This window comes from Narcine bancroftii, chromosome 11, assembly GCF_036971445.1.
Source record: "Narcine bancroftii isolate sNarBan1 chromosome 11, sNarBan1.hap1, whole genome shotgun sequence".
In the NCBI taxonomy this organism is placed as follows: Eukaryota; Metazoa; Chordata; class Chondrichthyes; order Torpediniformes; family Narcinidae; genus Narcine; species Narcine bancroftii.
In genome coordinates, this window is record NC_091479.1 from 47,784,264 (window position 1) to 47,810,348 (window position 26,085).

The 26,085-nt window shown below is 42.8% G+C and overlaps 1 protein-coding gene across 6 annotated transcripts in view; it reads left to right on the forward strand.

Annotated features, from left to right (window-relative positions):
* LOC138745342 (endophilin-B1-like) overlaps positions 1 to 26,085 on the forward strand; it is a 52,406-nt gene that overhangs the window by 19,156 nt on the left and 7,165 nt on the right. For 2 of the 6 annotated variants that reach the window (XR_011346191.1, XR_011346192.1), the window contains exons 2-4: positions 11,787 to 11,927; positions 20,047 to 20,111; positions 20,656 to 21,160. Coding sequence is in view for 2 of the 6 variants with exons in the window: in XM_069902331.1 (XP_069758432.1) it covers positions 11,787 to 11,927; positions 20,047 to 20,111; positions 20,656 to 20,710 (261 nt within the window). In the remaining 4 variants the exon portion in view is untranslated. Of the gene's footprint in view, positions 1 to 11,561; positions 11,685 to 11,786; positions 11,928 to 15,198; positions 15,726 to 20,046; positions 20,112 to 20,655; positions 21,238 to 26,085 lie in introns of those variants that run through there. The other 4 variants (XR_011346193.1, XM_069902331.1, XR_011346194.1 and 1 more) reach the window with 4 other exon arrangements.

The following is a 26,085-nucleotide window of genomic DNA, read 5'->3' on the forward strand; positions in this document are numbered from 1 at the left end:
TTCAGTGCCACACTAAGGCACCTCTTCAACATTTACTGACAGTATGCAGGCAGTTGGAACATGTGCATGTGGACCTGCTGGGACCATTGCCAGAATCTCAAAACATGAGATACATTCTAACAGTTGTAGAACATTTCACGCGAGGCCAGAGGTCATCCCGTTGCCATCCAGTGACACTGAGACAAGGGCCAGAGCATTCATCGTCAACTGGATGGCCAGATTTGGTTTTCCCACATTAATTCAGTCACGTTCCCACCGGCAACTGAAGTCTACTTTTAAGGCCCGACTCACTTGTCCCAATTAGGTTGATGAGTTGCCATGCACTCTTTTGGGAGTGCGCACAGTTTCAAAGCAAGATATATCTGCATTGTCCACAGAGATGGTTTATGGTCTGGTCTTTAAAATTTCATGGGACATTCATTTTACCACCAACTCTGATCTGAACATCCTTCAGCAGTTTCGACATGGTATCGTGATCAGCAAAGCTTTCCTACCCATTGGCTTGGATCCCCTTAACAGAACGTGCCCCACCACTCCTGGACGCTGATTTTGTTTTGTGCGCAGACAGGACCCAGGAGTGCTGTTACAATGACCGTATGAGGGCTTTTTCTGCGTGGTGAAGAAGGATGGGTTTGAGTATACTTTGGACATTGTGGGATATTCACAGCTGTTTAGTTTGGACAGACACAACGCTGCCCATGTGGATCCCGCTTCACCCATTCAATGCCCCCAGCCCAGACAATGAGGGTGTCCACCTAAGGTGCATGCAGCTGCTGTTTTACTTTCTGGCGACGGTTCTGGGGGAGGTGTAGCAGCTGTGTAGCGGGCCGAGAGGGCAAGGTTCTTTGGCAGGCACATGAAATCATAAGGCAGACAGCTGGGAACTCATCCATTTAATTGACCGCATGCACGTGGTGCTGCGTGCCGAGGAAAGGCACGTTGATCTGTGATTTCCCCTGCCGGAAGGTACGAGACACTCACAGGGCTTAATTTAAACCTGTGGTCCTGTGGATCTGCAGCAAACTCATAAATGATGTCGCACCTTGACCCATGGAGCCCGGGACACGCTGTAAATAGAAGAAGCCTGTAAAGAATGAATAAAGCAGTCTTGTGTTGACTACCCTGGTATGTGTGTGTTTCTTTAGTAGCTCTATTGAAGTAGCCGCTATATATATAAATATTTGGAGGATTATTGCACTGAGAGGATACTTTTCATCCATCTCACAGCCTGTGGGAAGAAGCTATTCCCCAGCCTGTAAGTCCAGATTTTGATGATGGACGTGGTGAAAGATGCTGTTCACTAGATCAAAATGGTCTTTGCACTATTCCTTGAGCCTAATTTGAACAACACTCCTAGTGAATGTCATCTACAGAAAAAGGGAGGCCCCAGTGATCCTCACTACTCTGCATCATTGCTCTCTGATGCTTTACAGCAACTAGATCATCCAATGGTGCAGCCAGACAGGAGACTCAACAGCGCTCCTGTAAAATCTCAGGATGAGAGCCATTGGCCTTGACCTCCTCAGCCATCTTGGGAAGTGTAGGCACTTCCTGACCGATAAGGAGGTGTGATTGTTTTGTGCTGTATGGATGGGAATTTTACGTGATTGTATTGTCTATTCTTGCTCTTTAACAATCTTTAGTGGATAGAAGTAGTCATTGTACTTTAGGATGTACAATCATGTACAGATTGTCCTTAAATAGCTATTTGGCCCAGATGTCTATTCAGTCCAAGAATACTTTCGATCTCAGGAAGATTTTGAACAATAACACCATTCATTCTTAAACAAACATTGTTTTTAATTTTCTTTAAACAAAAAAAAACAGTATCAAACTTTAACTTATCACTATTAACAGCCTTCCATTACCGCCTTCTAATTTTAAGTGCAGGTGTATTTAATGTGTATAAAGTTCTTTGACACAACTCCAAGTTCACCAGTGTCTATCAGTTCTTATACTGTGCATAGAATTCAACATTTATGAATTTTCACCAAGCTCTGGTGCTTAAAAGTAAATGTTTACCCTCCAGGAAGGTTCTTGTTGGTTTCAGAGAGGGATTTCATGCACATTGGACACACATAAACTGATTCCCTCTGTCAGGAATTAAAGTACCTTTAAAGAAATTGCTCGAGACAAAAATTGAGAACAAAGAACATTTATTACTACAACAATGCAAAGTTGGGTGCTTCCCCTTACCCTGGGAATACACACACATACTGGGGCTCACCCAACTTTTATACAGTCAATTTCAGTATCAGAATGCCCTCCCCCTTACATTCTTCTGCCCCCTGGATGGGTTTGGCATAGGTAATTCTTCCTGCCTACGTGCAGTTTCAGTACACTTGGAGGACCAGGGGGTATCCTGTGGGTGCCCCATCATGTCATTGTCCTTATTCACACCTTCCTGATTCTCTGGGCTACAGTCTCTTAATATGCAGAGTTGACTCATTCTATCTAGGGTTGGCTAATTTCATATGTATAAATCTGTGTATGGTTAGCTAATTAGAAATGTATGACTTGGTACTTCTGTCCAGGGCTAGGAGACCCTTATCTGATCCAGACTACCTCAACTTCCTACATTCTATTATTGTACCTTACCATTCCTTATCTTAGTCCTATGGTCTTGTCACAAAGGATAGAAGATTCTTATGTTAATCGTGCTGACTCTGCTTTCCTGCATCCTAAGCCCCAAACTTATCCTGTTTGAACTGGTTTCAGCCATTTTACTGATGAACTTTAGTTTCTTCCATGTTCATAATTTTAGGTCAATTTTCCCATCTCTCACAATCCTCACTTTTCTTTTAGATCAGTAATACTGATCTTTCACCATGATCAGTGTTACTGATCTTTGGTTACTAGTGTCAGTGTGACTGATCCCCCCCCCCCCTCTCCTCACTTTTCTTTTAGATCAGTAACACTGATCTTTCAAGTGTAAGGTGTAGTTTTACCCAGCTGGTCAATAACCGAATTGTAATGTCTGTGTAAAGTCTTTAGGTAGGGGAGCACCATGAAGGTCAGGGGAGTGAGTCCAGCTGCTTATTAGGGTTTGGAGTATCAGGCTCCAGTTCTCAGTAAAGAGTCTAGTCCATCCCATACGTTGAAATATTGAAGCAGTGTCTTTGAAGCACACGACCTTTGTAAGTGTTGTCCCGACGAAGTCTGTGAGAGGCGCTGCCTTCAGCAGCGAACGAGTAGCAGTCTATGAGAGGCGCTGCCTTCAGCAGCGAACGAGTAGCAGTCTATGAGAAGCGCTGCCTTCAGCAGCGAACGAGTAGCAGTCTATGAGAAGCGCTGCCTTCAGCAGCGAACGAGTAGCAGTAGTCAGGCGGTTCCGTTTGATTGTGGCTCATATCTGATGTCCTCTTCAGCCCCGAACCCTAGGGCCACCGATCTCCGAAGGCTGTTTGGAGCCTGATATTAAAGTGTCAAGCAGCTCACGTTGTTGGAAACTGGTGCTCCCCTTCACAGGGTGATGAAAAGAGACCAAGCTGGGGGGGGATTGTTTCTTGTGATTTAACTGTGTGTTGCAGCTTGTCTGCTAACATTAGCATATGTATCATTGAACTTGTGAGTTGCAGCCTGTCTGTGTACATTAGCATATGTATTAACTCTCTCTCTCTGTTACATGTACAATCCTGACTACCATTCTGTCTGTCTTTGTCCCACCATGTCCTTTGTGCTATCGCTTCAAAACTCCTGTCTTTAATACCTGTGTAGGCTATGATACAAATTAGATGTACTCCACTAAAGCTGTTTAATTCCCCTGGTCCGTATTGGGATCCCTTATATCCCATTATGATTATACATTAAATCTATGCCCTGTCTACATTCTAAAGGAGCTGAATGGTAACCTCTGCTGCCCCTATTCCAGGGGGGCTTAAAACATTAACGAACAATATTCCAAAGAAATTAGTAAACAACAATGAACAATACATGTAAAGCTCATTAAAAACAGCATTAAAATACAATAAGAACTGAATAAAGCACAATAAATGTAAAGCTCATTGAAAACTGCAATAAAATACAATAAGAACTGAATAAAACACAATAAATGTAAAGCTCATTGAAAACTGCAATAAAATACAATAAGAACTGAATAAAACACAATAAATGTAAAGCTCATTGAAAACTGCAATAAAATACAACAATAACTTAATAATCAAAAGACAAGTAAAATACAACAATAACTGAATAAACCATTAAAGAAACGAAAAAAAATGTTAAATTACGGCACTTTGTAACAATCTGACTTTCCCTTGTGTTAGTGTAAAAATTGTAAAATGAAACACAAACCATATTTGCATGGGTTTTGAATATGTTAGACCTTATTAAAATGCAGTTGGAGCTGCTTGTCTGTATGGGGCACAACCCTCCAATTTGTTAGAGTGAGTACATAACAGACATTGCAGCACAAGAGCCCCTGCAAGAGAACTTGAAACATATTCAACCTTTAGTTCTGCCTTAAGTAAAATGCCTTGTGCCACAGCTCACAGGAGCTGGCCTTATTTAAAACAGTCTGTAAAACAGGCACCAAAAAAAAGTTAAAAGATGTTCTTATGAAGATTGCACACACAATAATTTAAGTACAGGCTAGTTTCTATTATATTCCACTTAAAAGTTCTGCTGCATGAATCCTGGAGCTTGTGGAGTCATTATTGAATCAAGAAATATTGGTACCATGCCAATCTCATTCTAACATGCCAATTTCTCCAGTCCTTAAGTCAAGATGTACTGAATAGCATCTGGTACAAGATCTGTGAGTTCTTAATGATATTATTATTCTTATGCACCCAATTGTTCTGAACTATGCCACCAATTTAAATCATATTCCACCTATTGCAGTACTCACACACCACCATAGACCAGTTCGCAGGTTTATTTCTCCATTAAGCTGAATCCAGTTGCGCAGGATTTACCTCCGTGATTATTTACAATGTAACTTCCGCACTACCGGATTTAAATATAAACCTGATGAATGGGGGAAAGTTATCATGAATTAAATAACAGCGGCAATACAGAGAAATTGTGCTGAGGCATTAATTTCACTCCAGAGGAAAATGCACCAGAGAAATGAATGATTAAACTTATAGGAATCCCCATAGGAATCCCCAGAGGTATCTTTATTCTCCAGAGGTGGGTGATCTTTAAACTCACGGACCTTGACTGCTGAATGTGTAGAAGAAATGTATTAAATGTGTTGATAGGGCTCCATACCTCTAACTGCAAGACAAGAGCCTGAAGCCTCAATTTCAAGTGCCACAGTGCACTTAAAGGGACATGCACACTCCCCCTTCAACTGGCTGATCCAGCCACTTTACACATCAGATCCTTTCTTTATCTCACATACACTTAAAGTTAAGATGTATAGAACTCACCCTATTTGCGCAAACATTTCTCCCTGCAAATGTTATAACATCACTCAACTCTCAGGTACTCCCTGTGCAAAATCACTTTTAAATACAATTTATTTCATAAATTGGAATTAACTGGTAGTTAAATTCGCTAATTCTTCAGTATTGAAAAATGATCCTTTATGACATTTAAATTTTAGCATGAATTTTAATCAATATTGGTCAGTGACTGAAGTGGGAAGTCGTGATTTATGAAATTATCTCTGGTCTCTACTCTCCCACTCCCTGCACTTCTCCCAACATTCAGGAGCTGGCACACAGTCCCTGCCTTTTCCATGTTACTCATCTACTATTACTTTAACTGCTTGCATCAAAATGTTAGCCTTTGCTTTCTGCTTATCCTCAGATGTCTGGACAAATGCTTTTTGTGTGATCTGTAGAAGCTGGGTTATTCCCTGCTCATGCCAATTTTCTGTCTTTTGTAATTTTCTCTTAATGTCTGGGGCTGAGTTGGTAACAAAACCTGTTAGTACCAATTGTTCCCCTGCTGGGGATTCTATGTCGAGACCCCCATATTGTATATATATTTGGTCCCAAAAATTGGTCTAACTGTTCAGCACATCCCTGGGGATCTTCTATCAGGGAGGTCAGTTCTTTCTTAAAGTTACACACTTCAGTACTGGTCAGGGGCACATTTACGAAACCGAGACCCTCTCCCATGGGAACTTCCCACAGTGGTCTCATCCAATTGGTTTCTAGCTTATTAGGTCTGGGTTCCTGCTCCCTGGGAAATGAATCAAAGGGTTCTGCCCTTTCTTCCTGAAGAGTCTCACGCTGTTCTGAATTAAAGTTACCTCTCTCTCCTGCCAACAGAGGTGGTAATCGAGTGCTTTGTGAGCAAGTTATCATACCACTCCTGCTCTCTTCTCTCTTCTCTAGTGGTGGGGGAGGTGGGGAAGGTGCAGAAGGGTAGGTCATAGGAGGGGAAGGAAAGATAGGAGCCGGCATAGGAGGAACATAGGGTGCAGGGAGGGAATGTAACACATCCCAACCCTGTGATTCAGGGACAAGAGGTTCCTCCTCTCTCTTATCCCTGGATTCTTTCTCATTCAAAACCAGCTGTTCAATGGATCCCTTGAGCCAGCAGGCTGCATATTCTCTGCTCTCAACATTGTCTGGCTGGTTTTGATAGAGCCATAAGTTCAAAGCTTCACACATCCATTCATCCTCGGATCCGAATTTTGGCCAGTACACGGAGCTCCCTTTAACCGGGTATCCCACCCATTCATTACAACAATACCTGACCGTCGTCAGTTTGTCTTTACCGCGGGTCTTTCCTGTGCCCCACTCAGATAACATCATCCCAAGCGGGCTGTACGTAGCTATCTGGTGGTCACGTCCTGTGTCAGGACTCTCATCTCTACTGCCCGCTATTCCCATACTTAGGAACAAGTAAAATACTCTTACCGAGTTCTGGCAGTACTGCTCTAGCGCGCGTCCTTCCGCCGTTTGTTCTCAATGCCTCTTCTCGGATATCACTCGCTTCTTCCACTGACCAGCCACCCGTCGCCCGTGAGTCCAGCTGAATCAGCCGGGGTGCACCTACTCTCGTCGTCGGGGTACTCTGTCAGTGGAGGGAGTGTGATCCCGGACGATCCCCCATTTGTTAGGAATTAAAGTACCTTTAAAGAAATTGCTCGAGACAAAAATTGAGAACAAAGAACATTTATTACTACAACAATGCAAAGTTGGGTGCTTCCCCTTACCCTGGGAATACACACACATACTGGGGCTCACCCAACTTTTATACAGTCAATTTCAGTATCAGAATGCCCTCCCCCTTACATTCTTCTGCCCCCTGGATGGGTTTGGCATAGGTAATTCTTCCTGCCTACGTGCAGTTTCAGTACACTTGGAGGACCAGGGGGTATCCTGTGGGTGCCCCATCATGTCATTGTCCTTATTCACACCTTCCTGATTCTCTGGGCTACAGTCTCTTAATATGCAGAGTTGACTCATTCTATCTAGGGTTGGCTAATTTCATATGTATAAATCTGTGTATGGTTAGCTAATTAGAAATGTATGACTTGGTACTTCTGTCCAGGGCTAGGAGACCCTTATCTGATCCAGACTACCTCAACTTCCTACATTCTATTATTGTACCTTACCATTCCTTATCTTAGTCCTATGGTCTTATCACAAAGGATAGAAGATTCTTATGTTAATCGTGCTGACTCTGCTTTCCTGCATCCTAAGCCCCAAACTTATCCTGTTTGAACTGGTTTCAGCCATTTTACTGATGAACTTTAGTTTCTTCCATGTTCATAATTTTAGGTCAATTTTCCCATCTCTCACACCTCTGATCAGCCACTTTGGTGTCTTGCCAAAGAAACTTGACCAATCAGGATATTCCAGATGATAACCTCTTCTGCAAGTCACCATTGATCACCTTTTGTTTCCCTTATTTCAGGTAAAACATAATTTCTAGCCCGCCATTTCCTCTTGTATGGACAACAAAGTTTTTCAACAGGCTGAACTAAGAACTCACAACCTGTCTTCAAAACAAGATGCCATTTTGCCATCTCTCTCTCTCTCTCTCATTTTTTTTTAGAAAAAGCCTATTTGGTCTCTCCTCTCTGCTTGCAAAACCTTAGAACAGCAAACTGGTAATAGCCAATATATTTCTCATACTTCTGAGTCCATTCATCTGTTGCTTTAAAAACAATAATCCATTTACACCTGCTTTTGAAATTCTTTAGCAAAACAGTCTCCTTGTTTTGTCTTTGCAAAGGCTCTCGGTGCCTGAATGACTCACTCTCAGCAAAGCTCTTGCATTTTAAATAAGAGCTGTTTTGTGAAGTGTATGTGTTTGTTTGTGACCTTAACGACTCCTACAATCCATCTCTTTCAAAAACATCTCTATATAAAATGTTAAATATATAATCTGTCACAGGACAGATGCAGCAGAGGAGTTGTGATAAAATCAATGGTGTCCTTGCAAAAAAAAAGTGGGAAGAGGTATAATCTGGTGAGTGAAGTTTGTAATAGATTGAAACTTGAACCTCTCTCTATTTCAGGAGACAATTTACTGTCATGTAATTAAAAAGTGTCATAAAAGTGAAAATTGCTTTTTTCCTGCTATAAGGCAGACAGACGCACCCTCTGGCAGAAATTGCCTGAAATGCCTCTTGCAGTCAGAGAAAGACTGAGTGCTTTCCCCCACCTCCCCCCAACCACCCAAAACCCTGGGCGAAGTCACTGAGTGTGTGTGAATTCTCTTTCAATGCTCACAGACCATCCAAGTCATTGGCAATGTGAGCTCCACTTTTGAACCTCTGACATAATTAGGAACCATTTAGCACTCGCTCGTATCCCAGGTCTGATACCTGACACCCTTTTAGCCAGTTTAGACCCAGTCTCTAACATTTCACAGCCTGGTGTGAGTTCCTTGACTGCTATGTCCAGAAGCCCGCAGCCTGCGTGGGTTCCTCTCCTCAAGTCACCAACACCCTGCCACCTATGTGGGTCTTTCAGTTGCAGAACCCCTCACTGGTCTGCTTCCTTGGTCACTGACCTGTGGATTGAATCCTCTGCTTCTGAGATGTTGGTGGGATGTGGTCTTTCTGTTTTCTGGTGCCCTGCACTAGTTGTCCGCTTCCCCAGAGTTCACGGTGGCAAGGAAATCTATAAAATCTAAATAAAAAAAATTAACTAAGAGGAGAATCTCACATGTCTAGAGGGATGGAAAGGGCATTATTACAAATTGAAGCCTGATATTTGAATATTCATGTGCCAAATTTGCAAAAGCATGGAGTATATATTTCTCAAGCTATTTGTAATTTTTTCCAAAGGAATACAACCTTGAATATTTGCATGTCATCTTGGCATCCCTAAAAATATATGTATATCTGATTTCCAAGTAAGTGCAATACATGTCCTCATCACCGCTAACATTAATTTAACAAATTTCAATTGATATATTAATAGATTTAATTTGGGCCTTGTTCATTCAATGTTTCCTAATAAAAATAAGGTCAGATTCTGTGGAAAAACATCTCCTATAACTTGTTCCATTAATATTGTAATTCTCCCCCAAAAACATCTTGCATTAGGACAAAGATAAGTTCAATGCAAGAAAGTTGCGACATCTTCATCACACGTAAAACAATGATCTGATAATTCTGATTTTATTCTATTCAATTTCACTGCTGGAAGAAATAACTCTAGAAGAAAAACTAGTTGTGAATTCCTTCCTCACTGCTGCAGTGTGGAACTCTGGTCAATAGTTCCAGACTGCTGAGTTGAAGTGAAATAATACAACTCCCCTGGATCACGTGATCTCTGTTGCCAAATCAGCTTCCTGAGGAGCTTTTCAAATCCAACAGCCTGAGTCACCTGACTCCAGGTGCAGCATTCAAATAAAATCCTTGCTGACATCTACTACATGACTGATGTAAAAACAATTATACTGAACTAATTTATATCTTGCATTGAGATCCTTATATAGATCTGCCCATATTTGCCAATCAATTACAATATTCAGATCCATTTCCCACCTTTGTCTCAACTTATGAACTCCTCATTTAAAGGTTCCTACTTGTAATAAAGAGGACATTATCAAATATTTTTTTTAACAATTCCTATTATAAGGAATTTCTATTTCAGTACAACATGGTTGGTCCTAACTTATCCTTCAAATATGCTCTAAGTTGGAAATAGCAAAAAAAGATTGCTATGAGTTATATAATATTTATTTCTCAGTTGGTCAAATGACATTAATTGACCCCTTTCATCACAATCTTCAACATTTATTATCCCCTTACGAAACCCGCTGTCCAGAAATTGATGATCCTTTGAAAAAGATACGAGGATTTTAAATCCAAGCCATTCTAGGTGATGTACATCCACTTACACCAATTACATCATTTATTTTATTCCATATATTAATCAAATGTTTCAACAATTGTGTATCTTTATCACCAACCATTAATTTTGATTCCCAGTTGTACATAAATTCTTCTCCTTTTCCCTTTCCTATTTTATTTGATTCTATTTTAACCCTTTCAAAAAAAGAAGCAAGAAATCTCATTTGAGCTGCTCCATAGCAATTTTTAAAATGAGGAAGCTGCAGTCCTCTCAATGCAGAATTTGCAATGGGTTATTTGTAACATGGGATTCAATCTGAAATGGGTTCATGTGACATAAAACCACGATGCAGAATGTTTTCTAAGAATGGAATACAAGAGGAGGGTTGTCTAGTTCTTCAGCAGGATATAGATCACAAGATATAGGAGCAGAAGTAGGCCCGTCAAGTCTGTTCCACCATTCACCCACTCAGCCCCACTGCCCAGCTCTCTCCCCATTACCCTTAATTCCTTGATGTATCAAATACCTGTTAATCTCTGCCTTAAATACAGCCAATGACCTCACGTGGGTTTCATGACCCACTGACAAAATCAATTTTTCCACATTTGTTTTAAATTGACACCCTTTTATCCTGAAATTATGCTCTCCTGTCCTAGAATCCCCTACCATGGGAAACATCTTTGCCATATGTACTCTGTCCAGGCCTTCTAGCATTTGAAATGCCTCTGAGGACACCCTTATCCTTCTGTACTCCAACTAGTACAGTCGAAGAGTCGACAATTGTTCCTCATACACTAACCCTTTCATTCCTGATATCATTCCAGTAAATCATCTCTGACCTTCTCCAACAACAGCACATCTTTTCTCAAATACGGCACCCAAAACTCTAATTCTGATTGAATGGAAATGCAATTCTCAAACGACACAAACACAATGGTTACATGATATTATGTCTTGTTGATATTTACCACTCGGGAAGGTTCTTGTTGGTTTTCAGATAGAGGTGTGTTGTTCAGGGAATCATTAATGTTTTTGTGACTCAACGTCCAAGCATCTGAAGTCCGTTATCTCTTCCGAAAAGCTTTATAGCTTTAGCATGGAGCAGAGCTGAGCCACGACTTTGCAGGTATTTAAGGGAGTGTGTGGGCAGGGTTTGTTCTGGACCAACAATTTCACCAAGTGACTCTGCTTGAAATCAAGATTCAAACCATTTTGAGGAATACAACAGGAATTGTTCAACAAGAACTTGGTGTTCCCTGAGGAGTTTTCTTTCAATAGTGGAAATGATTTTTTTTAAAAAGCCCGTTAATATTCCTGATACAGATCTTTGTACTTAACTTTCAGGTTGCTATCTGTTTTTAACTTGGAGGCCTTTAATGGAGTGACTGGGTGGAATTTTTGCTTTAACCAAGCAGCTCTCTTGCAATTTTCCAGCTGTTGGATGCGATTCAGTTGTTTGCAAGTTTAGTAAGTGGGATTTTGATGTGAAATTGCAACTCACAGCGTCATTTTTGTGTTTGAAAATGCCAATGTGAAAATTTTAACTTCAGTCTTCTTGGTTTGCTTAAGTTTACAGAGGAGACGTTGCGTCAAGCTGAGAAGACAGAGTTGGATGCCCATTTGGCGAATCGGCTGGGCAAAGCAGAAAGCACAAAACGAGGGGCTGAAAAAATAATGAAGCAGACTGAAATGCCGTTGAACCAAACCCAGGTAAAGAATTTAATTTTGTGCAGCGTACTTAAGAGACCAAACAATTTGGGCTTTTAGTGGTGACCTATTTAAATGAACAAAATCTGATTAGAATAGAAGTTTATGGAATGTTTGGAAGTTGCCACAAAAAAATGGAGCATATAAATTAGATAAATGAACAATACAATGAGCCTGGTGTCACAGTATCTGCCTCCCTCTACCGTACATCACTGTTGAACCTTCTCCCCAATATGAACCTGATGTCACAGTATAGGTCAGAGTTTATTGTACATCACTGTTAAACCTTCTGACTACAGTGAATCCAGCGTCAGTATATCTGTCCCAGTCTACTGTACATCACCATTAAACATTCTCCGCACTGTGAACTTGTTGTCACAGAATCTGCCACAGTTTATCATACATCTCATTAAACATTCTCCCCACTGTGAACCTGGTGTCACAGTACCTGACACAGTGTATTGTACATTACTGTTAAACCTTCTCACTGCTGTGAAGCCAATGTCACAGTAATGATCTCAGTCGTCCATACATCAGCATTAAACCTCTCTCCACTCTGAATCTGGTGTCACTTTGCCTGCCACCCCAATATGAAACTGATGTCAAAGTATCTGACACTGTTAATCGTACATCAATGTTAAACTTTCTCCCCTCTGTGACCCTGGTGTAATAGAATCTGCCTTAGTGTACAGTCCATAACCATTAAACCTTCTCCCCACTGTGAACCTGGTGTCACGGTGTATATCCCAATTTACAGTATATCACCGTTAAACCTTCTCCCCCCCCCCCCTGTGAACCTGGTGTAATAGAATCTGCCTTAGTCTACCGTCCATCACCGTTAAACCTTCTCCCCACTGTGAACCTGGTGTCACGGTATATATCTCAATTTACAGTATATCACCATTAAACCTTCTCCCCAAAGTGAACCTGGTGTCACAGTATCTGCCTCAGTCTACCGTACATCACCGTTAAACCTTCTCACTACTGTGAACTTGGTGTCACGGGATTGATCTCAGTCTATCGTACATCACTGATAAACCTCTTCCCCACTGTTCACCCGGTGTCACGGTATCCATCTCAATTTACCGTACATCACTGTTAAACATTCTCCCCAATGTGAACATGATGTCACAGTATCTGACACAGTTTAAAGTAAATCACTGTTAAACCTTCTTACTACTGTGGAATCCATCTCACATTTTCTGCCTCAGTCTACCGTTCATAAACATTAAACCTTTTCCTCCTGTGAACCTGGTGTTAAAGTATCTGCCTCAGTTTAACGCACATCACCATTAAGCCTTCTTACTGCCCTGAACTCAGCGTCACAGTATATGCCAACATCTACTGTACTTTACCGTTAAAACATCTCCCCACTCTGAACCTGGTGTCGCAGTATCTCACACAGTTAATTGTACATGACTGTTAAACTGTGTTAATGTTGTGAACCCATTGTCTCAGTATCTCTTATCAGTCTACCATACATCATCGTTAAACCTTTACACATCTGTGAATGGGTGTCACTGTATCTGATACAGTTTATCGGACATTACTTTTCAACTTCCTCACTTCTGTGAACCCAGTGTCACAATAACTGTCTCAGTCTACCCTACCTCATTGTTGAACCTTCTCCAACTGTGAACCTGGTGGCACAGTTCTGCCTCAGTCTCCCGTATATCACCATTAAACCTCCTCCCCACTGTGAACCTGGTGTCACTGTATCTGCCTCAGTCTACCATATATCACCATTAAACATTATCCCCATTGTGCACCTGGTATCACTTTACCTACCTCAACATACCGCACATCACCATTAAACGTTATTCTCATGTGAATCTGGTGTCACAGTATCTGCCTCAGTCTACAGTACATCACCGTTAAACCTGATCCCCACTTTACTCCTGGTGTCAAATTATCTACCTCAACATACCATACATCACTGTTAAACCTTCTCGCTCTGTGAACCTAGTGTCACAGTATCTGACACAGTTCATATTATATCACTCTAAAACCTTCTCACAAATGTGAATCCTACTATAAAATAATACTCCCCTTCTAAGTCTCACTGTATTCGAATCCCACCTATTTTAAAAATTCCAAAAAAAAGAGAAACATCAATCGCAAAACAAGATACTCAAAAGTAGTAGCCCCCTAAAAATCTGGGTGTGGTAAAGTCCACAAGTAGCAGGTGACTAAAGGACTCAGTGTCACCCACCCCCAGTCAGACTTTCACAAAGTCCTGAAACAAAAACATTCAACCCAGTGATTCCAGTCCCAATGATTGTTCCGGATCGTCAATATCGAGAAGACTTTGCATCCATTCAACTTTTTTCCCATTCTTTCCATATTTTCCAATCTTCCCATTTCCATTCCCATTGACCCTTCCCTTTGGTGACAATGGTGACGATCACCCATTTCCTCGTACATCTGGCAATGAATTAGCAAATATTAAAGCATCATGGTCATTCTCAAAAAACTGAGATTGAAAATTCCCATAAAAATCTTTCAATACTGCCGCATAACGAAAAGCAAATTTATATCCCTTTCGCCACAATACTTCTTAGGCTGAATTAAATTCTCGGTCTCTTCTGATAATTTCTTGACTCAGATCTGCATTAAAAAACCCCTATTATTTTGAACCATCAGTGGAGTCTGATTTTGCCATGTTTTCTGCACCACCTCTCTGTCTTGTTATTTAAAACAGCGAATCAAAACTGCTCGTGGTAATTGGCCTGGAAACGGTTTATTCCTTAACGCTCTGTTCACTCGATCTAATTCCAGTCCATCTGGAACGAATTACCTGCCCTTCACTTCTGGGATCCATTTCTTCAAAACCTTCACCGGATCCGAACCTTCCATATCTTCCGGAAGACCTACTATCTTAACATTATTTCTACGACATTGGTTTTCTAATGAGTCAAACTTCTTCAATAATTCCTTCTTCTGAATCCCCCAATCTACAAAAGGATCTTCCACTATTTCCATTTTTTCTCTATTATGCTCCACTTGACTCTTGCATTCAAGAAAGCCTCCTCAATCTTTTTAAAATGATCTTGCACAGTATCCACTGATCGTGTCCATCTCGTAACATCACTCTTAACTACATTAATATCTTGCTTCATAAAAGTTATTTCTTCACACACAGTGTTCATTTTAGTTTTCATTTCGAAAATCCTTGAGTCATCTGATGAGTCATCTGCATTGACATATTTGCCATATCTTCCATGAGTTGAGCAATCCCTTCCAGAATTGGAAACACAGAATCCAGTCCAGGATCCATCACCTGCCTTTGAGGCTGACCTTCTTTTGCCGCAGTCCCCAGTTCTTCAAATTCTAATGAAGTTGAGCTCTCTTCTTGTTCCAAAGCAGTAGGTCCTCTTCCAGTGCGGCTGCAGGTCTGGACACTCAACAACAGCATGCCTACCTCAACAGTGAGCGACCTCGTCAGTTCACCGTCGCTCAGGCTCCCCCACAGCCCACACCTTCTCCAAAGGTTTGTATACCCTTGACGCACTGCACATGCCCGGTAGGGCCACCGACTGCGCAGGTGCGTCATCTGATGCTACACTGTACCTCTCCTGACCACCAGGCAATGCTGCAGGCTCACGTGCCTGTCCTCGTTCAGCTGGCTCGCCCTCACGCCTGTGTTCACGAGTGCACGAGTCGAAACCGCTGAATTCATCGCTAAGCTAGCGCCGACGAAATACTTAGCCGGGCAGGAATCCTCTGAGGCTTGGAGACTCCAGTCGACAACTCTGTTACTTCAACTTGAACTTGGCCTCAGTTCTTCAACACTTTTGTAAGGTAATTTCTTCTGTAACTGAGTTTTCGATTTTTTCACATTTGCAGCCATTTCGATCCTCCACTATTCCAAAGTCTATAAACAGTATTTTTAATCACTTTTACAACTTTTAAAATCGAGCATTTAATAGTCTAACTGCGAAAGGGTGGAACCACACGTCTACCCTCTGCACCATCTTGTCACAGTATCTGACATAGTTTATGACACTTTTAAACCTTCACATTACTGTGAATGTTGTCTCTCAGTTTCTGTCTCAGTCTACCGTTAATCAACGTTAAACCTTCTCACCCTGTTAACTTGGTGTTAAAGTATCAGCCTAAGTTTACCACACATCACCATTAAACCTTCTCCCCATTGTGAAACCGATTTTACTGTATCTGCCACAGTTTCTCGTACATCACTATTATACCTTCTCACTACTGTGAACTCGGTGTTACAGAGCCTGCCAGTCTACCGTACATCACCAGTAAACCTTCTCGTCAGTGTGAGCCTGGTGTTACTGTATCTGCCACAGTTTAGTGTACATCATCATTAAAAATTCTCCCCAATATGAAACTGGTGTCCCTTTATTCGCCAAAGGTTATCGTACAGCTCTGTCAAACATTTTCCCCACTATGAACCCAGTGTCACAGTAACTGCCTCAGTTTCCCATACATCACCAATAAAGCTTTTTTTTCCTACTCTGAGCCCAGTATCAACGTATCTACATAGTCTCCTATACATCACCATTAACCTCCTCCCCACTGTGAACCAAGTATCAGTATCTGCCAGTTTATTGTACATCATTTTTAAACCTTCTCACCACTGTAAACCTGGAGTCACAGAATCTGCCTTATTCTACCATACATATCTGTTAAACCTTCTCAGTACTGTGAACACAGTGTCACAGTATCTGCCAAAGTCGTCGACTGTACATCACCGTTAAACATTCTCCCCAAGTTGACCCATTCATCACTGTTTTTTCCACCATTTATCGTACATCACAGTTCAACCTCCCCACTGTAAACTTGGAGTCACAGTATATTCCACAGTTTATTGCACATCACTGATATTCTTTCTCCTCGATGTGAATGCGGTGTCACCATATCTGCATCAGTCTTCCGTACATCACCATAAACTTTGCACCAATGTGAACCTGGTGTCACTTTATCTGCCACAGTTAATATTACATTACCGTAAAAACTTCTTCCAACTGTGAACCTGGTATCACAGTATCTACCACAGCTTATCATGCATTACTGTTAAACCTTCTCACTACTGAAAACTTGGTGTCAAAGTATCTGCCAAAGTCTACTGTATCTCACCGTTAAATATCCTCCCAACTGTGAACCTGGTGTCACAGTGTCTGATACAGTTTATCGTACATTACTGTTAAACCCACCAGATAAGCTCCAGATAGCGAAAGAGAAGTTCTCGCATCTGCAGGAACTGGGGATCATTCGTCCATCCGACAGTCCTTGGGACTCGCTGCTCCACCTGGTCCCAAAAGCCTCCGATGGCTGGCGCCCCTGCGGAGATTATCGACGGTTTAATGACATGACAGTACCTGACCGTTACCCCATCCCTCACATTCAGGACTTTATGGCCAATCTGCATGGTGTGAGAGTATTCTCCAAGGTCGATCTGGTGTGCGTGTACCATCAAATCCCATTGCACCCAGATGACATCCCCAAAACATCCATCATCTCCCCCTTCGGCATGTTCGAATTTTTATGCATGCCTTTCAGGCTCAAGAACACCGCCCAGACATAATGCACCTCATGGATACGGTGCGCAGGGATTTGAATTTCGTGTTCATTTATCTGGATGACATTCTTGTCGCCAGCAGAGACTGGACACAACACAAGTCTCACCTGCACACCCTCTTCTCCCGACTGGCCGAATTCAACCTAATGATCAGCCCGGCCAAATACCAGTTTTGTGCAGAAGAAAATTTGGATGGGATGAAACTAATCCAGAATCCATTGCACAAGATTGGAAAAATTAGATTGAGCGTCTTCAAATACTTGGAAGTTTTGACGTCAACAGACTTTGGAGTGGCCACATTTGCTCATTTACACCATTTTTCTGATGTAAGTGAAGGTGGTTTTGATCCTGTCAGTTACTGAGTCCTGTGAAATAATAAATAAATAAGTGCGAGTAGATGGTGGATTTGTAATGGGAAAAGCCAGAGTGGCTCCATTAAAGTCAGTCATCAGACCTTGAATGGAATTGACTGCTGCTATTATGGCGAGCAAAATGGACGCTATGTTAAGAAGAGAATTACAGATGGAGTTAGCAGATCCTGTGTTTTGGACTGATAGAATATCAGTGCTTAAATATATTAATAATGAAATCATGAGGTTTCATCTCTTTGTGACTAACAGAGAGAATGAAAACCTGGACAACAACAAATGGCAGATTTACCACAGGACAGAGTTTCACCTGATGAATTCCCATTTACATCCGTGGAAGTTGATTATTTTGGTCCTTTGCAAGTAAAGTGAGGACGAAGTGTTGAAAAACGATATGGAGTTATTTTCACTTGTTTAACTATGAGAGCAATTCATATTGAAGTAGCGTCATTGCTTGATACAGACTCTTTTATTAATGTTCTTTAGCGTTTTATTCCTAGACATGGTCAAGTAAAAGAATTATGTTCTGATAATGGATCTAACTTTAAAGGAGCTGAACGAGAATTATGAAAAGTTATTCAAAATTGGAATCAACATCAAATTCATGATACATTACTTCAGAAAGAAATTAATTGGATATTTAATCCACCCATAGTTATGGGTGTGGTACGGGTAAGGGTTAGTTGGTTGTGGAGAACGTTTACAAAGGTCTGTACCGGGCAGTACTGGGCAGCAATGCTTAATGTTGTAATGGATGCGGAAGCTCTGGGAAGGGGTAAGGGAGGGACTGGCCAGGAAGTCTGCAGATGCTGGGTCCGAGGGCAATGCACAAACATGCTGGGGAAACTCATGGATAGTTTTGTGAGGAGCAGGTCCTGCATCACCAGTCAAATTGAGTATTTCGAGGAGGTGTCAAAGGAAATAGATGAAGGTAAAGGTGTGTATGCGCTGCACGTGGATTTTAGTAAGGTGCTTGACAAGGTCCTCACAGTGGCCTCATTCAGAACATCAGGAGGCATGGGATCCATGGAGGCTTGGCTGTATGGATTCAGAATTGGCTTGTCTGCAGAAAACAGATGGTAGTAGTCGATGGAACAATGTCTAGTGGCTCTCCAAAGGGATCTGCTCTGGGACCCCTGCTCTTTGTGATTTTTATGAATGATGATGGGAGTGGAAGGGTGGGTACGTCAGGGGATGACACAGAGGTAGAGATGTTGTAGACAGTGTAGAAGGTTGTCATAGGTCATCCAGTTTGCAGAGAAGTGACAGATGGAGTTCAATCCTGTAAATCAGATGTACTTAAATAAGCAACTGGTACAGGTTTATTTCCAGAGTCAGTTTCAAGGGCACAAATAACAGTTATTCCAAAGAAGATTGGAGACCCATTAAAAGTAGCTTCATATAGACCAATTTCTTTAATGAATGCGAATTACAAGAACGTGAGGGCAGAGCACTTGGTTAATGGCAGGATTATGAACAGTGTGCAGGACAGAGAAATATTTAGATCCTGCTACATAAATCGCTCAATGTTGCTGTGAAAATTGAGAGGGAGTTTAAGATGGTGTATTGTGTGCTGGCTTTCAGGAGTCAGGGGATAAGTTCAAGAACTGAGAGGTAATGTTGCAGATGTATAAAATTCGAGTCAGACCACTCTTGGCATATTGTGTGCATTCCTGGGGCGAGAATACCAGAAGTCGTCTAAATAAGGTGAGAGGAGGGAACTTTAGGAAAGATGTGAGGGGTACATTTTATTCACACAGAAAGTAGTGGGTGCCTGGAATGCATTGCCAGGGGTAGTAGCGGAGGCTGGTCCATAAAAGGCATGAAAATTATTTTAATATGGGGACAGGAATAAAAGAAAAACAGAAGGTACTGGTGTGAGGGAGAGAAGGGTAATATCGTTGTGGGGTAGGTTCATATGGGTCAGCTGAAGGGATTCGACCAATCCATCCATGATTTGTCCAGCATCTTGCTGCCATGTCGTGGTGAACCAGGGTGTTGCCTGATGGAGACACGGTGCTCTGAGCTCTGCAGAGATAGATCGTGCTTTTCTCCAAAACACACTTCCTCAGGTAAAGCAGAGGAAGGGGAAAGGCCCTAGTGTGCAGGGGTAGGGAGGGGGATGAAGGGGGAAGAGTTGGGACCCTCCAAAGTCATCGTGATCAGGCATCACAGACAGCATCTCTATCACCCATATTTCTCTTCCCAGGAGAAGGAGCGATCTCAGAGACAAGACACGAGTCCAGAAGAACATTGCAACCCAGCTGATCAGAGGTCGGACAACATCATGATGTCCTGAATCCCTCCCCTTCTTCTCCCTCTGGCCCTGCCAACCCCATTCCCTGCATCTCCCATGTCCTGTCACCCACTCCCCCCCCTTCTGCTCTACCCCTCCTCGATCCCAACCCCCTCCTGCTCACCTTGCCCTTCCCTCACACCTATGCCCTAACCCCAGCTCTCCTCCCTTCACCTCCCCTCCCCCCTCCCCCTTTCCCCTTCCAACCTTAACCTAGGGGAAGGAGGGGTCAGGGAAGGGGGTAGGAGAAAGGGGGTAATGGAAGCGGGTAAGGGTAGGAGTAAGGGGTAGGGTTGTGGGTGTGTAGGATTAGGGTGGGGTTAGGGGACAGCATAGGGGAAGAGATAGAGTTAGGGGACGTGGAGAATAGGGGGTATCAGTAGTGTTAAGGTTAGGGTTTGTTAGGGGTTAGAGTTAGGAGTAGGGGAATGGGAAGGGGAGGGGAGCTGGGAGGCGAGCGGGGGAAGGAAAGGGGGAGGGGAATGTAATGGAAGATTTAAACCGTGTTTTATACTCTTGCAGACTTTGCTTCTGCAAGGCTGAGAACCTGCTTGTTTTTTACAATCAGCAGACATAAGCTAAATTCCACCAAGGGGCCAGAGATGCAGTTATCTGACAAGAGGACATCTGTGTACCAAGAACATTTAATGTTTCTACTTGTTTTGGTCACAGACTGTCAGAGGCCTAGCCCTGATGCAAAATAACATTGTATTCAAAGTGATAAGCTGAGAATTATATTATTCAATCGAAGCCTAATATGCTAGCTTGCTCGCTTATCTTTCTTACTGTGCTGGGAATTGGTGCTTGGGTAAGCAGTTTTTGGGTAATATAAGCCATGGTCCCGCTGCTGAAGTTTGAGACTCTCTGAGAGGTGGCAACATCTGTCAGCAAGAAGAAGAATTTCTGGAGTCCAGCTAACATCCTGGTCGAGGGAGGTGGAGAAGCTGCTACCGGCGCCCGACAACCTACTACAAGTGTGCAGTCGTTGCCTCGCTTCGGCAGTTGGGACCAGTCCAGGCGTTGATAAGTATAATTGGGAAGGGCTTGCATATTGTAGTTTGAAATCAGCTTTTGAATTTGTAATAAACCTTTGTATAAACTGAACTGCTCTCAGTGCGGGTGTCTATTTTCTTTCGGTAGCTTAAACACTGTGACCAATCTCAAACGAACAAAGTGAGAAGTACAAGTTTATGCAGGACAGGGAACGGGGTGGAGGAAAGGGGAGGTGAACGGAGGAAGCCATCCCTACCCCCTCCCCTCTCCACCCCTTCCCCCACATTATCCCTGCTTATTTTCTCCTCATTCTAGCAGAAGTCGGGCCTCAGTCCGGCCAGAACCTCCCATGGTTTCAGATCCTCCATTTCAGGAAGTGCCTTAGACGCTCGCTGCATGACAGACATCTTGTCTCTTCATTCATTCTGTACCGTTATTATTAAATTTAAAAATGGTTGGGTTTTTTTAAAGCTAGAATCCAAAAGGCTGGTCCAGATAGACAACACAGAATCAGGCCCTTCGGCCCCTCTCTTCTGCTGGCTGAGTTGTAATCAGTCCATATTCCTCTCCCCGTTTTCATTCTTTGCTCCCATCCAGTTCAGGTTGCCTTGTCAATCTCATGACCTGTGGGAAGAAGCTGCCTGGCTGTCCTGCTTTTATTCCATATCTCCTTCGTGATGGCAGGGGGACAGAGATGCTCTGTGCTGGATATCTATGAGTCTATTTACAAATCCCATCCCTGCAAACAATCAGGGGTCGCTTGCCTTGAGGTTCCACCCATGTTACCTCTCCCTCAGCACTCTCTCATCAGAACACTACTGCACCCTCCTTCCCCTCCTCTACCAAGTCTCAGTATCCCGCTGACAATTCCAGTCAGCTGCCATATCAAGACTCTGGCCCACCTAAACCAATGGATCGATCAGCGCCTTCTCCCCTCAAGTGTTCGAGGAATCCACTCTCTCGCAATGTCTTGCTAATGAATGACCTGCATCCTCCTTCCCACTTGGTTCCTCCTGTTATCAGGCACCTGGATAGACCCCACCCTGTTGAAACTACCTGTGTTCTCACTGATCTCTCTGCGCCTCTACCCTCCATCCAAGGGTCTTGGTTGTCTTGTGGGGATGGTGGAGAACAAAGCACCAACTCAAGGAGATGGGGAGCAGTACAGAGACCCCCAGCTCTAGGAGACAGGGAGAAGCACAAAGATGCCCAACTCTTTCAATCGGATAAAACCTGATCATCAGTTGCAAGGTGAAAGGAACTCTCAGTACTGCTGCACGTGGGGCAGGTTTGGCCCATCCCCACACCTCCACCCTGGCAATTCCCAAAACAGTTTTCCTATTCTTGTGGGGGTCCATGTACGTGGTCAATCAATGGGGACAAGGGTGTAACCAGCATGGCCATCATTGTGTGTGGCTGTGCATGGAACCAAAGTGCAAGGGCACCAAATGGCGCTCTGTGCTGAGGTTCTACCTGGCTCAGGTGTTGCGAAAGATTGGTCTGGCCCTGGTGCCGCACAATGTCCCAGTCAGCAGGGCTTTGCCCCATCACCTTCCAGGGAATGGTTTCATAAACAAACACATTTGACCACAAAGCCATCAGCCAGTGTTCAGCAGAGAATTGCTGACACAGAGACTCTAGGCTTGATGGGATACTGTGGGGTGGTCCACTGAGCAGAGCATCCAGAGACATCCAGGAGGTGTTCCAGAGGGCCAAGGACTCACTGGCCAACACCACCCTTCTGGTACACGCGAGGCCAGAGACACCCACCACTCTCACAGTAGATGCTTCCAGCACAGCAGTAGGGGGCGCACTGGAGCAATTCATTGAAGGGCAATGGCAGCCCCTGGCCTTCTTGAGCAGACACCTCTGGCCACCCGAACTCAACTACAGCACCTTTGGCTGAGAGCAATCGGTGCTGTATCTGGCAGACTGAGGCAGGTAATCTGACCTCAGCTTCACAGTGGGGAGAATGTTTCACGGAGATGTACGAAAAACTATCACAAACATTGTGACACTGGGTTAACAGCAGTGAGAAGGTTTAACACTAATGTACGATAAACTGTATAAGATAATGTGACACCAGGTTCACAGTCGGGAGACGATTTAATGATAATGAGATAGATACTGTGACAATGGGTTCACAGCAGTGAAAAGGTTTAACTGTGATGTACGATAAACTATGGCAGAAGCAGTGACAAATGGTTCACATTGGGGAGAACTTTTAACTTAATGTACGCTAGATATGGCAGATATTGTGACAATGAGTTCACAGTAGTGAGAAGGATTAACGGAGATGTACGGTGGACTGTGCTGGATACTGTGAAACCGGGTACACATTAGTGAGACAGTTTAATAGTGAGGTTCAATGAACTGTGGCAGGTACTGCGACACCGGGTTCACAGTGTGGAGGAGGTGTAAAGGTGACACGTGATAGATATATTGTTGCAGATACAGAGACACAGATTTAACAGTGGGGAGAAATTTTAATGGTGATTTTTGGGAGACTGAAGCAGATAACTATTTCACCGGGTTCACTGTGGGGAGAAGGTTTAACGCTGATGTATGGCTGACCGAGATAGATACTGTGAAACTGGGTAAACAGTGGGGAGAGGATTTAGCGGTGATATATGATAGACTGAGGTAGATATTGTGACACCGGGTTCACAGTTGGGAGAAGGTTTATCAGTGATATAAGATAAACTGGGGAAGATACTGTGACACCAGGTTCACAGTGGGAAGGGGGTTTAATGGTGATATACGATTCAATTTTGCAGATACAGTGATACCGGTTTCACAGTAGGTTGAAAATTTATCATTAATGTACAGTAGACTTAGGCAGATTCTGTGACAGTGGGTTCACATTAGGGAGTAGGTTTAACAGTGATGTCCGGTAAATGTTGGCAGATACCATGAAAATGAGTTCACCGAAGTGAGAAGGTTTAATATTGATGTACGATTAACTCTGGCTGATACTGTGACACCAGGTTATCAGTTGGGAGAAGGTTTAATGGTGATGTACAGCAGACTGAGGCAGACACAGTTACTCTGGGTTCTCAGTGGGGAGAAGGTTTATCAGTGATGTATGTTAAACTGTGGCAGAAAATCTGACAACAGGTTTCCAGTGGAGATAAGGTTTATCAGTGATGTATGATAAACTGTGGCAGAAAATCTGACAACAGGTTTCCAGTGGGGATAAGGTTTTACGGTGATATAAGATAAACTGTGGCAAATACTGAGACACAAAGTTAACGGAGGTGAGAATGTTTAACAGCGCTGTACGGCAAACTGTGGAAGATACTGTTACACCGAGTTCACAGTCGGGAGAAAGTTTAACGGTGATATACGGAGGAATGAGGAAGATACTGTGTGACCGGGTTCACAGCAGTAGTTAGAAGGTTTAACAGTGATGTACAATAAACTACAGCAGATGGTGTGGCATCAGGTCAACAGTGGGGAAAAGGTTTCATGGTGATGTATGTTATAATGTGGAAAATACTGTGACAATGGATTCAGAGTTGAGAGATAGATCAACGGTGATGTATGGTAGACTGAGACAGATAATTTGACAACAGGTTCACAGTGGGAAGGAGGTTAAACAGTGATACACGATTCAATGTTGCAGATACAGTGATACCTGTTTCACAGTAGTGAGAATGTTTAATACTGATATCCAATAAACTGTGTCAGATACTGTGACATCAGTTTCACAGTAGGGAGAAGGTTTAATGTTGTTGTCCAGTGGCTGAGACAGATACTGAAATGCATGTCCTTCAATGCAAAAAGCAGAGTGACGAGGTAGATGAGCTTAGAGCCTGGATTGGCACTTGGAATTATGATGTGGGGGCAATTAGTGAGACCTGGTTACGGGAGGGACAGGACTGGCAACTCAATATTCCAGAATACAAATGTTTTAGATGTGATAGAATAGGGGGTATAAAAGGGGGAGGAGTTGCTCTACTTGTGAAGGAGGACATTACTGCCGTGAGGTGGCAGGATGGTTTGGAGGGATCGTCCAGTGAGGCAGTTTGGGTGGAATTGAGGGGTGGAGGAGGCATGAGGGCATGAATAGGAGTGTATTATAGACCACCAAATGGGTCAAGAAAATTGGAGGAACAAATTTGTAAGGAGATAGCATATATGTGTAATAAACATCAGGTAGTGATCATGGGAGATTTTAACTTCCCTCACATTGATTGGGATACCCATACAGTAAGAGGGCTGGAAGGGCTAGAGTTTGTCAAATGTGTACAAGATAGTTTTCTTAATCAATACGTAGAGGAACCAACTCAGGATGGTGTAATACTGGATCTCCTGTTAGGGAACGAGATAGGTCAGGTGTCTGAGGTTAATGTTAGAGAACAAATTGAGTCTAGTGATCACAACTCTATTAATTTTAGGGTAGTTTTAGGGAAGAGGAAGGAGGGGCCTAAAGTTGAGGTTCTGGATTGGAGAAAAGCAAATTTCAAAGGAATAAGAATGGATTTGGGGAGTATTGAGTGGGACATGATTTTTTCAGGAAAGGAAATAAATGAAAAATGGAGAATATTCAAAGAAGAAATGTAGAGAGTACAGAGTAGATGTGTCTCAGTGAGGATGAAAGGAAAGGCTGGAAGTCAGACGGAGCCTTGGTTTTCGAGGAATATTAGAAATTTGGTTAGGAGAAAGAGGGAGGTGTACAAGAGGTATAAACAGCAGGGTGATGAGAAATTGAAAGAGGACTTCAAGGAGTGTAGAAAAAAATCTTCAGAAAGAAATTAGAAAGGCCAAAAAGAGGCATGAAGAGGCTTTGGCAGGCAGAGTAAAAATAAATCCAAAGGGTTTCTATAGGTACATTAAAAGTAAAAGATTAGTGAGGGATAGAATTGGACCCCTTGTAGATAGAATTGGACCCCTTGTTAGAAGTCAGAGGAGATGGGGGAAATTTTAAATGATTTATTTTCCTCGGTATTCACTCGG